Here is a 16,348-nt window from a genome sequence, read left to right as displayed (position 1 = left end):
AGCTTATCAAGTGTTTGATCATAATCAACAATATTGAACACATTTCAATGTTGACTTGATAAAGGATCTGGATTAAATGTCAGAAATAAACAGGTGAACAGAATACAGGTCATCCTGAGACAGACCACATTTTTCTTTTAATTCATGAACATTTGTCAATACATTTCCCTTTTGGTGGAACTCGAGTAAAGTCAGAGGATCCCCAAAGTCAGTAGAATCCTCTGTGTGTTTATCAATCCAACCAGTAAACTAGGTGTTCACTAGGTGTAGATATGTCACTGGATAAGGGAATTTTATGGATTTGGCTTGTTCTCTTGTAAAAAATATGATCAAATTTGTATTTATTTTTTGTTCAAGTAAAGAACGGGAATAGCACAGTGCACATAAGTGACTCATTAGGTTTGATAAAGTGGAGGCCTTGTAAATAGACATTAGTCTTACATGAGGAAAGACTAAATTGGGGGAAGTTTAGCGGTAAGAAAAGAAAAATGATTGAATCATGAGTCCAGGACAAGATAAGGGAGTATTGGGTGTTGTCCATTATGTTTACTGAAAGAGACAGACATGAATAGGGTTGGAGGGACAATGCATGGAGTCAGATAGACTGGCCGGACACACCCATCATTCCCAACTATGGTTTGTAAAGAGACAACATGTTAAATGCTAAGCAGGAAATCAAAGCACGGTCCTTACCCTGATGTGTACACGTCTTTGTTCATCAGCCAAATAGTAACATCGGGCCAGTGTTTTGTACATGAGTCTGTGTGGAGGAGTAGGGGGCGAGGGGGGTGGTCAATCAGCCGAACAATGAGTTCAACTCACAAACAGGATCCCTCTGTTTCCTGAAGTAGAGACTGTCTCCTCAAACAGCACACACACAGCTGACTCTTGTTCTTCTGCACACATCCTTAAAGGCTGTGTATGTACCGTATGTACACTACCTTCTCTCTTACAGACACACCCACAAACACCATGTGTGCATTCAGATGTCTATTTGTGCTCATTATGGGAAAATTCTGATCTATGGGTTTTGTTTCCTCCGTAATTACAGACAACAAAGTCTCTGCTAACATGCAGTCTGCAGACAGTGTGCATACTCAGCATATAAACACACAGGATACACACAGCACTCTTGGGGGCAGTCAGCAGCCTGTGCACTTTCTACCATCAGTAAAAACACACCTGTCCCAGCTGCTGTTTACGAAGAGAACAAGAGGGAAAGAAGGAATGTGCTTCCCTCAGTTTTCCTGTCAGACCCTCACCCTTCCCAGCCATTTGCATTGCTCCTCCTCTCTTAAATGTCTTATCTTATTTATTCCCTTGGTCAGCTCCTCTTCTCGAACCCTGTCATATCTTTTATTTATCTATATATCCTGAATCATATCTCTTCTCATATCTTCTTTTACCCTCTCTTCTCTCTGTCAGATTCCCCTTTTAACTTGCATTCCTCTCAAATGACTCGGTGGCCCCTCCATTCTTCTCTTGTGAAATAGTCTCACATCATGTTCTTACTCAGATCATCTGCAGTGATTATCAGGTCTGTCTTGTGAAACTGTCAGTCAGTCTGAGATTTATGCCGATCAAATAAGCAGAGCTACAGCACAAGCTTTCTCAAACAGGAATTATTTCAATTCAAGCTTGTTCGGTAGATTTTGCTGAAAGTCCCCAATACAAATTCACACTGAAGCTTTCTCTAAGGCCTTTTTACCGGTGTACATGTCTGTGCAGGCACCTTGTTTGTAAAAGCAGTTGCTGCTGTAGCTATTTATGGGGAACCATGTGCAGTGTAGCAAGTTGTTTTCTATTCCCAGTTTAACCAGCTCCCCCACCTTAGTTTACAGCATTTCCCCCTTCAGAGCCTGGTGGTTGCACAGCTGACATGCAAGGTAACACACAACTTTTTTTTAATACACACAACAATTTCAAACATGGGACTTTTCAGCTCTTTTACTATTAACAGTTGTTGCTGTTAGACCTTTGCTCTGTACGGGAATAGATTTAAAGGCAGCCCTCCGGTGTGTCCTAAGTAGTATATTGTGTGGTTCAGTATGTCCTGTCTCTGTCTTCTATTCCTCCTCCTTTCTCTTCTTCCTCCTCCCTCTGCGTCTGCCTCCCTTCAGAATGGGAACAGTGAGTGGAGTGATATATGGACAGCTAGTAATTAAGCTGTCAGAGGCGGGCTATTGACCAAAACACTGTCAGCACGGATGAACATACAGTACACATTTCACCTTTGATATAAATCATTTGTCAGGTATCCTCCTATCAGCGGTTCAATAACTGCGCTTGGCACTACTGGACGCAAAACAACAGCATTGAATGTTACAAACGCCAAGTTTAATTTAACTGGCTTCAAAAGTTATATTTGCATTCAAATCACAAACTTCTTCTTACTCTCGTTATGTGCTATAAATCATGTTGTATTTGCATAATGAATACAGTCACAAAGCAGGTTACAGTTTCCAAAAATATAGTTAACGATCAAAGCTAACAGGTGGTTCCGAATATAAGGACTTTATGGAAAGTTAATGTATTTCAAGTCTAAAAATGAAACACACACTCACCCATAAATACTCACAGAGCCTGAGAGGATTTGGTGCTGTCTGAGCATGCTTTTTACTTTGGCATCCATCCAAAACACACACATACTGCAGATTTGTTTTTGTATGTTTTTGAGTGGCAACTATAAGGTGGATTTGATTTTTGTGAGTGTGTGTGTGGACTTCGGTGCAGTGGCACACAGAAATGTGTTTGGTGATGTCCACAAGCCTCAGTGAGCAGTGGAGATCCATTTTGTTTGACAGTTGTACTGACAGAAAAAGTGTAGACCATACTAGGAACTTGTAAATTGACTTGGCGGATGAAATGTTGTGGAGAAGTGTGTGTCTGGGTGTGTGTGCAGAACACACATGTCCACTGTGATGTGCAGAGGTGCTGAGGAAAGACAGGAGACACAGCTGTTCAGGGGACTTGGAGTCTGTGCTTCTTGCATTAGCAAACATTTTTGCAGCTTCCTGCACTGTATGCACATTTAAAAGTGTGCTACATCTTATTGTGTGTGGGACTTATTCTGCATGGCAGCATTTTGGCTTCATTTAACTTTAACACATACAAAAAACATTGTTGGCTATTCAAATACAGTGGTTTAATCCCAGGTAATGACTTAAAACAGACAATCTCAGCCAGTGACAGTAGATTTTCTATTAAAAAATTACATATAAATGTTCATGGTATATATGAAATATATTGAAGCAACATAGGTACTGTAAAACATTTCTTTATTTCACTATCATCTGTATTCTTCTGAAGAACCAAGGTTTTCCCCGTTATTGGTAGCCATACATACTGTAGTTTATTTGCTTATTTATCTTATCTTCTGACCATCTTGTTCATCATTAGAAAAATATATAAACACATCCATTGAATCATTTTACAAGGACCATAGCATTACACAACACACTTCATTTTGGGTTGAACTGAAGTCAACACACTTGCGTGCAAACACTGGCTTAACTTTTATAGGGAGGAGTCTTGGCAGGTAAACAAGTGTAAACTAAACTGAGCTGTAGCTAAGTAATGATGCAACCACCAACACCCTGCAACCCTGAGGAGTTGGATTTAGGACTAAAGAGAGGGAAAACAAATGTTTTATTTTCATTGGCACATCTTGGGGTTTGATTAAAGAGTAAAATCAGGGTCCAATATGGAGTTAATGTCGTTTTTGTTCTATAGGAGTTGCTATGGGCTGTAAATGCAATATAGCGTGATTATATGACCCGCCCCAAGTTCATTTTCTCAATAGACAGATGAAAATGAACAGAAGCACCAAGCACGTGTACACAGAAATGAATGCTGAGTGATATAGCATACATTGTCAGATACCCATATAAATAGGTAGCCTACATATAATAGTGGAAAGAGGAACGAGGGGAGTGAGATAAATATTCATCCAGGTGTGAAACAATGAATAGCAAGGATTAGCCCAGAGGAACCAAACAGAAGTTGAGTGTCTTAATTTATATCTGACCTGTCATCACAAATGTGTGACCAGACAAGTCGGTGTTGACACATCATGCGTGATGCACCTGTTGCTGACTAACCTTTTTCCACACAACACACAGGAAACCGACAAAGCACAAGCAATGTCGCCCCCTGATGGTTCATGTGTATTATTGCATACTCCTTTAGCATAAAGTGTATTCTTCCAGAGCTCCAACACTAGTGTGATTGCAACAGCTCCTTTGTTGATGTTAAAAGACAATTATAAATCGCACAATACAACCATTGTGCTGTTACACAATCCCTATACTGAACTATTTCACCCTGTTGCTATGTGCCACTCTGTCTGGGTGAAAATAGCCTGTTATGACTATGTTCTTCTACTACCAGTCCAACTGGCTCACCTACCTTCGTGTTGCAGTCGTTCTGTATCAGGGGTCCGGAGGCGTTTGTTGGCCTTGTACAAAATGGGTTGATTACATTTAAACCCTGTGGCACAAAAGATCCACTTAAGCTGTTCATGCAGATCTGGCACACTTGAGTGATTAGGGGCACGCTTGCTCTTACACGCAGGCATGCCCACACACTCTTAGAGTTTTTCCATGACATTTAAACAAGGAGAGTCTGTTTTCATTAATCTGTTCTCTGTTTACAGTCAATACAAATCTGACAGCTTTATAGCTTGTGGCAATTAAACTAACTGTTGCATTCGACCAAAAACGTGTTTGTCATTTTAGCTGTAGGGCAGGAAATGTGACAGAATGACAGAAACAAAATGTTAAAACCAATAAAGTACTTTGTGAATCAAATTAAAAGCCTGTAAAAATTACAAAACAGGAAGACATTAGGTAAATTAAAGGTTTCTGTCGGAACTGTATCATGGAAAAAGACTTAATTAGAAAAGAGAGGATTGCTACTGTATAAAAGACAGGTCCTTTATGAAACAAAGCGACTCTGTATAAGAGATATCAGTCATTTATTGTTTTTCTTATGATATGATAGAAACATTCGGCCAGCCAAGGCTTAATCTAAATGAAGAGATTCTGATTTCTGGGATGCTACAGTCTAAAGTCGTTCAAGTGCTGTGCTGTAACACAAGTCTAGACCCCACGTTCAAGAGAACACACACACACACACACACAACACACACACACACACACACACACACACACACACACACACACACACACACACACACACACACACACACACACACACACACACACACACACACACTTTTTAAATATTACAGTAAAGACAACCTCCTGCACTGAAAATATACATAACTGGGCTCTTACATTTTCCAAAAATACATCTTGATCAGCTAGAGTATTAGTAATAATAAGCTAATGTCAACTACAGTAGCAAAAACAAAGCTATAGAAAAACATTTTGAAGTCATTCAGAGCCAATAAAATAGACCTCTTTCATTAGCCTACTTTATCCATCCATTTCTATTAAAATCACATCTCACATCAAGCAAACATCACACTTTAATACTGGACAGTAGGCCATGTGCATTATCAAAATCTGAAACACGGAAAGTATTCACGTTATGAAGTCGGACAGCGTTTTGAGAACATTATTCTTCAGAACCTTTTTGTTAGTGTAGCATCTCTTCTGAGAACATTGAGGCAACTGTGAGCGTGTTTATTGAAATGCCACATTTTGAAATGCAAAACAACAACTTCATAAAATTCTACCTAGGACTTTTCAGATTGTGAGACATGACATAATGGCGTGAGCCTCCAGAACATTACAATTTAACTACCGCAGTAAATTCACAATCTCTTATACTGGATTATATATACACCGTTAACACTTTGTTGAGGCTACATAAAACAATCAAGTTATAAAATTATACATACAGTACATCTGAGGTGCTTTTACGAGGCTTCATTTATCTGTATATATGCCAGTAAGGAATCCTAGTTACACTTGCATGCAACATTTTCGTCCAGTCATTCTGGAAAAAAAGAAGACGTGTAAAAAAGGGCAGATTTGTTTCTTATGCTGCAAACAGAAAAACCTTTTTTAAAGGGGATTACCTCACCCTGCCAACATAACTCTGCATAGTCTATAATCACTTCAAAGTCCATAGGAGCATGGCAAGATCGAGAATAAAGAAAGCAGGAAAACCAAATAACCAAAAGTCAGACTTGATATTCAGGCCAAATGCAAAAGCAAAAGCACATCTGATATTTAGATAAAGGTCTCAAGGCAATTAGTTCTGAACTCAGATTAAGTGGTGAATAAAAACCACCTTTAGCTCTACAGACATCAGAAAAACTGAGTGAACCGTGCACATAAACTGCCCTCACCACTATTTATTTGCTGAGATTTGTTGCACGTGTTTGGATAGTTACCCTGCGTGGTGGCGGCTCTTCGACGCTCCGGTTTGCCACGAGGTCCTGCAGCTGCAGGGCTCCCCCGCCGATGAAGCAGAAGGCTGGACACACAGGAGAGGAACAGTCCATGTGCGCCTCCCACAGGATCCGCAACGAGTGGGCATCGTAGAAAGTGACACGTCCTTTGTCACAGTCCAGACACACTCCCAGTCGGGGTGGCAGGGGAGCAGTGTGAGGGTGAGGCAGGTTATTATGGTTGCTACTATGGGAGTGCACTCCCCCCAGGCTATGGCTGTCCCCCTGGGTATGAGTGTGACCGTGTCCTTGAGGAAGCAGGATTTTGCCCATTCCCATCGTGAGGAAGCAGTAGGGAGGAGAGTCCTGGCCGTCCTCTGCCCCACTGTCATGGCCACTGTCTGGGTCACAGCTTTCGGGAGGCCGAGGGAAGGAAAACATTAGGCTGGATATGTAAAATAATGTAAAGTACACCTTCATTCTAGCTTTACACCTGAAAACTCAACACCTTTTTATATAACAAAAAAAATGACCCTACTAGAGATCGGTTGGAACCACTGTATTCTTAGTGAGTTAAAAAGTAATATAGTTTTGAGTATACACTACTATTTTTACTAAGAGTATGTATTGTTCATTAGTAAGGGAACACACAGGGAGGTTTTTTCTAGTATGTATGAATGTATGTATGTATGTATGTATGTATGTATGTATGTATGTATGTATGTGTAATTCTGGCTGCAAAACATATAGATGGATAGTGTTATACTATCAATAGATCTTCCAATTGATGGGACAGAGGTCCATTCTGTTTGAGTGGTATAGGGCATTATATTTGTGGTCATAAGAAATTATCTTGGTCGAAGATGTAGTAATATTTAAGAGGGTAAAATGTAGTTACCGAGGGCTGGCCATGTCCTGAGGGAGATGAAACCATTCTTGTAGCTTAGCCTCCTGGCCTACTCCTACCTGTAAGACAGATGATCAGAAAGACACAGATCATTGGTCTCATCCATTTTGCATGTGTTACAAAGCTGATTACAACAACATATTATAATACCAAACTAACTGCATCCACCTCACCTTAACCAGGTAGGAACCAGGCTCCACAGAGCAGGCCCAGTAGTGTCTGCCTTGATTGACAGACAAGTCGCCCACTAGCAAGTCAGAAGTCAAGTGGCATGAAGTGAGTGTGCGGTCTGCGGCCTGCAGGAGGGAGAGGCCTGGCACACTGCGGGCGTATGTCTGGCCTTTACCCAAAGCCAGCCTGTCAGCGTGCAACCCCCAGCGAGAGTGCAAGGAGAAACTCAACACTGAGAGGGCGGAAGAAGAGGGATATAGGGAAGGAAAGGGGGGGCAAGAGGGGGGAGAGAGGAGAGAAATGTACAGTAAGGGAGGTGTGGGAAAGGAGTCAGGAGGGAGAAGCGGTTAGATCCTGAAGCTGGGACAGGCAGGCTACAACAGGCCTAAACGCATAACAGAAGAAGAGCGCAAAAAGATTTGAAGGCAGATCAAGAGAAAAAGTTCATTCGAGAGGAACAGTAGGACTTAGGGGCTTCTACAGCAGAAGAAAACACGAGAAACCAGGTAGGTAAGGTAGCATTCACTGACATAAATATTGTTTTAACCAATCAGATAAACTGCTTTTACGTGGAGCAACAGCAAAATGGAAAAATGGACCATAAAAAGAAACAATGCATAATGTATGAAAGCGCAAAATAACAGACCTGTAGCAAGAAAGACAGAAGTAGAAAGAGTCTGACTGAGATGAAACTGGAATGGACAATAAGAAAAGGAAGGGTTGGTGCAGAAGATTAAATTAAAAAACAAGGTGGGAGAAGAGGAAATAAAGAGATGGAGAGAAAAGAAATAACAACATTAGTCAATCAATTGAATGAATGGCATTACTGGAAAAATATAACTCAAAATATTTCTACCACAGTTCTTTCTTTGTTACCAATGCAAAACCAACTTGTTTTATGCACTAAATAATAAATATACATTCAAATTCAAATGTCTGAGACTTTCATACTCCCACACGATACTTCTTTGAAATAAATTAGGATCAATCGCATTGGAAACAAGAGTTTTTTGTATTGAATGAAATGTAATATTCAAAACATTGGTCATGTAAAATAATGGATTTCACATCTTACCAGGTGCTGGTGGAGTGTGGAGGTAAACTTCTTCACTGTACTCTCCAAACCCGGCCTTGTTGCAGCCTCTCACCCTGAGCACATACACACTGTCCATCTGCAGCTGATCAACCACAGCGTTAGTCCCTCTCACTTCGTCCAGACGCAGCCACGATGTAGCAGCGTTGGGGGATCTGGTGCCGCCCCATGTCGCTGCTGCTCCCCCCGCTCGCCGCTGGTATTCGACAGAGAAGTGCCAAGCCGGGGCCGAGTCCTGAGGGAGGCGCCAGCACAAAAACAGCTGATCGTAAGCAAGTGTCTTCTGAGTGTCGATGACTGGAGCCAGTGGGGCTGTGGAGAAGACAAAACAACAGAGGCAGGTTAAGTCATTTACAGTCATTTCATTATACTTTAACACAGTTCATATCAGAGGAACAAAGGTGCCCACCATGTATGAAATCCAAGCTGTGGATGAGTTTAACCTCTTTGGACGTGTCCAGATGAAAGTGTCTGAAGGAGGGATCAGCTGAGAGAGTGAAACATTGAAGGTTTTCTATGGCCTTCCCTAACCTGGAGAGTGAGAGACACAGATGTCAGATAACCATATCTTACTAATACATTCCTCTTAAATGTAGGATTCAGCTGACTGTGTGTTTTACCTGCTGTGAGTGACTCTGGCAGCCTGTACAAAGCAAGGTTGATCGGTCTCCTTGAGCAGCTCCTGTGTGTAGGCCATCAGGCCTGCATGCTCCAGCAGGCCCCTTCTCTCTGACACCTGGGAAGACAGGGCTTCCCCCTTCCTGAAGCGGGACCCCTCCAGGGCCAGGGCCAAAGCCCCCTGACGCTCCGAGATGGCCGCCCCCAACTCTCTGATACAGTGGGTCAGCTGATGCAGGGCCACTGAGCTGTTCGCCTGGAGAGAGACAGAGAGGGGAGAACGTGTTGAGATAAAGAGCAATGACCTGGAATGATAAACACAGAATCAATGTTGTAGCTATTGCCCGCCCAAAAGTGTGTCATTGCACCAAAGTCCTAGGCCTCTAGACGGCCAACTTATTATACCTTTAATAGTTGCAGCTGTAGTTACAGTAAACCGGCAGGATAGGCTATGAATGAATCACTATTGTTTTGAAGTACAATAAAAGAAGTAGCTTCCTCTCCACTACAGTATGTTGTTGATTGGTTCTAAACACATATGCTATTTTGCAAGGAGACATAGCTAACATTTCAAGCCAACATCCTGCTTTCACCCCGTTATACAAAAACAACGTATTGGTTGATTGTTTAGACAACAGCACAGAGTTCCTGCTAGTTACATGGGATAGTCTCTTTGGAATACCCTTGCACCAACACAAACAAAAGGGTTTCGCAATAATTGAAAAGGGGTTCACCTCCATCTGTTTGTTGGCAGCTTCCAGTTGAGTGATCTGACTCTGTATTGTCTCCTGGTTGGCCAGAATTAAGTTGACTTCCTTGTTAACTTTGTCCTGTAAGACCAGAAGAGAAGTTGACATTTCAAGGTGGCTAACCTCCAGATCTCAACACAGTCGAAGCAGACTCACCTTGAGGGCCTGGTAAGCCTGTGCTATGGGCAACACTTTGTGCCCATGGTGGACACGACGGAGCTTACAAAGTGGGCACAGTAACTTCTGGCAGTCACGGCAGTACCACAGCAGTCTCTCCTGCTCATGCTCTGTGCACACCAAGACCTAGAGCACAACAAAAGGTTTAAACCACAATGACAATAGAAGGGAAGCTACTAGTTGATCCACAAAACACTAAAACAGACAAACCTTTGGTCGAAAGTTGTTGGTGGGTAAAATGTGTTCGTGCTGAGCTCGAGGGGTTCCCCAGGGATGGTAGAGTTTGAAACATTCATTGCAGAAGTTGGACTTACAGTCAGCGCAGCCCTTTGTAGCCTCCAGAGACTGAGGAGGCTTACAGAAACCACACATGATGGCTATGCTGCCCAGACTCACTGTGTGCCTGTACCTAAAGGGCAGACAGGGCAACAAGGAGATAAGAACTGGGCTAAAGCAATGCTGCAGAAGAAAAAATAGAAAGCCAATAAGGAGCCTTTAAAACTAAACAAAGGGAAGATGGAGCACATCACAGTTTGACCTGCTCTCTTTTTAGTAGTTAGGATTCTAACTCTTTTTACTGCCTGACCTGGATACATCCCCAGCAGCTGCCTTGTTAGTACATCCTGTGCAGTAAAACATGCACCGTCACACTTTTTTTCTGACCAACCCAACCACTGTCTGGGGAGGAAGCAGCTGCACTCATCAAAATGCTGTGTGTGAAACTGGTAAAGTACCTATCCCCTTCCCAGAAGACTTCTTTTTTCCAAGCAGCTCCTCTCACTATGATCTCCAACATTTTAACTGATAAGAGAAGAGGATGATTCAAATCAAAGAAGGATATGAAAAACTCTGCTTCTAAATTTCCAGAACATAACTTTGGTTCAATTGCGTGTCTTTCCATAGTTTTGTATTACAGTACACTGCAGTTGTTGAGCTGTCCCTGCATTCTGCTCTTAGGGTAAGCCTTGAATCAGGAGGAAAGGAAAGATTCATTATTGAAACTCCTTCCAGCGAGTGATTTCCTGTCTCGTTTATTAAGCACTATCGACTAAACCCTTCCTTCACTGCCGTTCGTTATTACCTGCAGGATTGTTAAAAACGTTTTTCTTTATTTATAGTTTCTGTTAATGAGCTCAGGCCGAAACATTATCATAGGATGAGATAACAACACACCAAAAGTCATGTTTGTGCCAGCACCATCAGCTCTGACTACAACACCCGACTACACTCTCTCTGCTGCAGTATATACTAGATTTATGATGTTTGTGTGCAAGCGAACCTCTCCACAATCCGCTCCAGTGTGAGGTTGCGGAGGCAGTCTGTCAGGCCTTTCTCTCCGAGCTCCACGTCCTGCTGACAGGAAGGACACGGGAACAACATGGGGGGAAGGGTCGTCTCTTTCCGTCTCCGCCCTGGGTATGTGCCGCACACTGAGGGAAGGACGCAGGTGCAAAGGAAGGGAGATGGTCATGGATGGATAAATAGAGGAGAAAAAAAGGGCAGAACTAAATTTTCCCTCAATTAAATACAAATAGAGCACAGTGATAAATAAATAGGTTAGCTCACTATGGAGGAAACACTGTTTAACCTATATTCAACAGACCCTTGCTGCCTGCTTCCCTCTTTTCCACGATGGCCATTGCTCTACATGCACTTAAATAAGTTATGAGATGAATGCATAAAGCCCTGGATGCACAGCAGGATACTGATTTGTCAGCAAGATCATCAATTAAGTCAGATTCAAACTGGTCAGTGGCATCATATCCCGGTTTGCTGTTTTTAAATGATGATGTCACTCTAATATGACTTAATACTGAGATCATTCAGTTTCATTTTCGAAGCTAATTGCATGTTAAGCTGCAAGGCCATTTGAAATGCCCATCAGCTTCCTGTACCAAACACCCATACAAGTAAACTCCTCATCCTTTCTGCACCTGTTCTGAGGACTCGTTCCAGGCGGTCGGGCGTTCTGGGTGTTGGTCTTCGTGCCTGTCGAGGGGAGCGAGTGTTGGGTGTTGAGGCCGGTGAGTTGGGCTCTGGAGGAAGGTCTGGAGGAGGGTAACCTCTTTGTACCAACACCTCTGCCGCACACAGCAGACACACACTGTGCAGGCAGGGCAGAAGGATGGGCTGCTTCACCATCTCATCACATACCGGGCAACGCAGCTCCTTTTCCATACTCTTCATGTTAGACTGGAGAGGAAATAGGCAAGAAGAGAACTGTGAGGTGTTAAATCGATAAAGGCTGAGTCACTAGAGAAAATAAAGCTGGCTATTTACATTCTGCACCTCCTGCTGTGACCTGAAAAGAATGTATATGAGATATGTAGGTGTCAAGAGCGGGAAGGGGAGCAGAAGCAGATGGTTATGTAGGTGGATTTCCGATGTACAGAGACAAAAAGGGGCAAATGTTAAGGACAAAATAGCATTGCCTGATTTCAATTGTTAGCCCACCTGCTTTGATATTCAATATTGTCAGCTAGCCTCCCCTTCCCTCTGAACCCTTAATATGTAAACTCTGGCATAGGATGCTTTGGGAGCTGACTATGAGGCGTGTTCAAGGGGAAATGTTCAACTCACAATGAATATATCTCTCGGTTGTTGCTGCTCAGGCCTCGTTTTTTAAGTGTTGCTGGTTGTGGAGGAGGCCCTGTTCCGGTGTTAAAGCTACTAAACGCAGCATCCCGTTTCTATGACAACGCCATCATCTCTAGTTTCTGATCGTATGCGGCACGTAAGCATTTCAGCTACTGCTGTTAGCAACATATTTTGTGGATTAATAATGATTAAAATATCCATGCTTTACAAAGATTGGGCTTTGTGCATATGTTGTTGTGGCCTTGCTTTTATGTTTCCACCCACAGTGCTAGCTTTGCTGAAAATCAAACCTCTCTTTGATTGGATTGTTGCCAAAATATACTGTAACGAAATAAATGCATCATATTCCTTCATTACGGACACAACCTGTGCATCCATATGGATACGAAAAGGATATATGGCTAAATGATGTGCTCTTTTTACATTTAAAACATTTACACTACGCACACGTGGGTTAAATAAATAACATAATATAAATGAGAGTCATACTCACACTAATGCGAACCAAAGCGTCCATGATAGAGGTAAAGCTTTGTAACTCCGTTTCTGCCATGGCTGCCAGAGCTCTGCGAAACAAAAGGTAAAATGATTGTTATCTCTGGGGAAAAGCAGGTGCAGGTTGATGTCAGTCGTACAGACGGAAAAGCCGACCCTGGGCCTCGGATGGTGAAGCGGACAACAGATCTGCTGTGGCTGGTTTCAGTGCTGCTGTTGCGCACACTGTGTTTCTGTCTGTCTCAGAGCCGCTCGATGAGGAATAGGATGGGGATGGGGGGTGGGGGGGTTTGGAAAGGTCCGATTTTAAGATAGGCTATATCACAGCCGCAATGCACAAGGAATACACATGTTGAAATGCTATCTTATTAGTTTTATTTGACAGCAATCGCTAGTTTTAATTTAACAGGTTATATATTATGTATTATTTATTAAACGCCATTTCTCTTTATACAGTTTAAATATACAATGTTTGAAACGTTTCCGCTTCCTTCTTGTTTTCTCCCAACTACAGCAATCCTAATACGCAGCTCAGTTTGTCAAAATAAACCTTATGGTTGCTGTTTTCGGAGGTACGTGTCTCTTAACATGTCCAAATGCCAAATTGTTTGTGGCCTAGTTTTCGTAGTACCGTTAGATGGCAGTGTTGTGTAACACGAGCAGTCCTCAATTGTTGTCCGTGTCAGGAACCTTTGGAGGCTGGTCGTTGGTTAAACCGGACTGTATTTACGAATGCACCAGATTATATCGGTTGTTGTAGCAACCGCTTTAAAGCGCAATAGCGTCGGTTTGCATCTGTGGTGTGTTGATGTATTTAGCTAAATATAAGTTGAAGTAGCGATATGTTTGTTAAAACCTATTAGTCTACGTTCAGTGGCGAGCTGTAGTGATGGTTTGCCTTTGATAAAGTTACATTAAGTATCACACCTCAGCTAAATGCTAATGAGCAAACTAAGCTAATCCTAACACTGGTTTAGCTAGGCACTTTTACATACCGGTAAATAACGTTGCATTGGTTTGCCCATCGTATTTTAGTGTAAGTTACTGGTTGTTTTATAGTTGCACCATGTCGGCTGTCAGCAGTCTCGTCCCTGCACGGTTCCTGACTCTCACAGCTCACCTTGTCATCGTTATCACAATCTTTTGGTCGAGGGTAAGTAAAGCGTTTTTTGTAAACACATTGGTTGACATTCAGATAATAGTGTTAGTTGTTTTTAATTATAACAAATACGCGTGTGTGTCATTAAATATCCTTTCAATTCTCCACTGTCTGTTTCTCCACTTGTTTGTAAGTCTTTTCGATGCTAAGTTGTCTGAAATGTTCTTTCACAGGAAAACAACGTGAAGGCTTGCTTGCCTTTGGATTTCACGCAAGAGCAGTATGACGATGAAGACATGAAGTAATAAGACAAACCCATACACAAAGAGAGACATAACTGGCCACACACATGCACACACACCCTCTAATATGTCTCTCTTTGCCTAAGGTTGGTGGTGGGATTGGCCGTCACCCTCGGTCTCTTTGCTGTAGAGTTGGCTGGGTTCTTCTCAGGAGTGTCCATGTTCAACTGCAGCCAAGGTCTCCTGTGTATCCTTTACACTGATAGTGTGGGTCCCTCATAGGTGATTATTCATAAGATAAGACAATCTAATACTCAAATAAAGATAGATACTTATGAAAGTCAAATAAAGAGAGATATATATATTCAATGTTATCATCCAATAATAATAATAATAATGTGCACACAAAAAATAGAAGCTGTGAGATTACAGCATCAAGTGCATTGACATCTGTCTCCTGGACAAAGGATGGGAGGTGGGATTTTGCAATTTTAGAAATAAAGACAGCCAGCGAATTGGTGTCAAGTAAGTATAAAAACTAGAACAAGTCATATATTAAAAGTCATTCTAGTTGTCAGTTACAATTCCATGACTTCAAACCTCTGTATATTCGCCTCATCGTCTACATTAGCAACAGGAGCCCATGCCAGTGCATCAGTGGCTCTGCTTTTCTTTCTATTTGAGCAGTGGGAGTGTGACATCTACTGGTGGATCCTTGCCATTTGCAGGTTAGTGTATACCTAAACGTTTTCCCAAAAAGAGTATTTTTTCCCTGACAGTAACTACACCCAGCACTCGCTGTCCACTGCAGCGCTTCCGTATCCCTGTCTTTCTTTGTAATTGAGAAGTGGGAATGCTGGACCTATTGGGTTATTTTTGCCATCTGCAGGTTGGTGTGTGTTCAGATGATGTATCCGCTTTTCAGAAAGCAAATTCATTGTGTCTCTATAAAATTGAGTATCAGTAAGTATAAATGTCTTCAGGCACTGTCCTCACTGTTGCACTTCTCCCTACATTTCTCTGTCTCTCTCTCCCACCTAGTGTGCTACCTGCCTTCGTGGAGATGTTTCTGTTTATAGCTGTTTTTGGACTGAAGAAGAAGCCACTATGAAAGAAACTCCTGAAGCTACAAATGAGTGTGGATGTGGACAACTGCCTCGCTGTATCAACAGACACTGTAGCTACAGAGGGTCTGTGATTCAATGATAATGTGCAGAGGAATGAACTGAAAAAAGGTGTTTTTACTGAGTTATGTGAACACAGTGCACCAACATACATCAAAGGGATATACAGGCCACTCTCTGTCTGTCGTTTTATATTTTTATACATTTATGTTTTCATTAACCGTAAACATTGATGTGGTTTTATGTTTGCATGCTATCTGTCAAATTCCTATGGAAGGTCTCGAATGCTATTATAATGCCAAATACATTTTGTATCAATTATTTTTCAAACTGTTGATGGTCGTCAATAATTTTTGCTCTGAAACGATTTGGCATTTGTGTTTATTTTTGCCTCTCTGGGACATCTGTTTCACAGCATGTAGAAATACTGCTTTCTTCACCCAAATTAGCAGGCCCTCAAATGTAATACCCATTTACGCATTTGAAAGGTTGAGCTTTTGGTATAGTAAACAGCCTGAGCCTTTTTGTAAATGATGGAAAGCATCACATTAATGATTTTACAATATATTCATAAAAACAATTACGCAGAGTTTCTATATGCTGTTTCCCTACAGCAAATGGGTATCCTATAAAAAAAAAAGCCACTAAATAGCAGAACGAAACCTTTTTGAAGATGCTAATGGTAATACAATCATTTGCAGTACAGGCTTTCCT

General features: G+C 41.9%; 2 protein-coding genes across 4 annotated transcripts; one reads left to right on the top strand and one right to left on the bottom strand.

Moving 5' to 3' along the window:
- Nucleotides 1–5,478: 5,478 nt before the first annotated feature.
- Nucleotides 5,479–13,900, bottom strand: trim46a (tripartite motif containing 46a). The gene is made up of 14 exons (XM_079693442.1): nucleotides 13,801–13,900; nucleotides 13,168–13,240; nucleotides 12,011–12,269; nucleotides 11,356–11,506; nucleotides 10,287–10,485; nucleotides 10,056–10,202; nucleotides 9,885–9,980; nucleotides 9,153–9,406; nucleotides 8,942–9,063; nucleotides 8,515–8,844; nucleotides 7,442–7,671; nucleotides 7,260–7,327; nucleotides 6,365–6,773; nucleotides 5,479–5,964 (listed from the first exon to the last, which is right to left on the bottom strand). Exons 2-14 carry the CDS (start codon nucleotides 13,225–13,227, stop codon nucleotides 5,899–5,901), a joined length of 2,391 nt encoding a protein of 796 aa, XP_079549568.1. The 5' UTR covers nucleotides 13,228–13,240; nucleotides 13,801–13,900; the 3' UTR covers nucleotides 5,479–5,898.
- tmem107l (transmembrane protein 107 like) lies at nucleotides 13,231–15,964 on the top strand. Of its 3 annotated transcripts, none has more exons than XM_079693443.1 (6): nucleotides 13,231–13,741; nucleotides 14,229–14,322; nucleotides 14,502–14,569; nucleotides 14,657–14,757; nucleotides 15,303–15,399; nucleotides 15,552–15,964. In XM_079693443.1, exons 1-6 carry the CDS (start codon nucleotides 13,638–13,640, stop codon nucleotides 15,619–15,621), a joined length of 534 nt encoding a protein of 177 aa, XP_079549569.1. In that variant the 5' UTR covers nucleotides 13,231–13,637; the 3' UTR covers nucleotides 15,622–15,964. The 3 variants fall into 3 exon arrangements, with proteins under 3 accessions (XP_079549569.1, XP_079549571.1, XP_079549570.1); XM_079693445.1 differs by lacking the exon at nucleotides 15,303–15,399 and adding an exon at nucleotides 15,142–15,238 and having other exon boundaries at nucleotides 13,684–13,741; XM_079693444.1 differs by lacking the exons at nucleotides 13,231–13,741; nucleotides 15,303–15,399 and adding an exon at nucleotides 15,142–15,238 and having other exon boundaries at nucleotides 13,909–14,322.
- Nucleotides 15,965–16,348: the final 384 nt, after the last annotated feature.

The sequence above is a fragment of the Notothenia rossii genome (genome assembly GCF_949606895.1).
Source record: "Notothenia rossii genome assembly, chromosome: 7".
Lineage (NCBI taxonomy): Eukaryota > Metazoa > Chordata > Actinopteri > Perciformes > Nototheniidae > Notothenia > Notothenia rossii.
The sequence above is the reverse complement of the archived record's forward strand: the minus strand, read 5'-3'. Positions and strand labels throughout refer to the sequence as shown.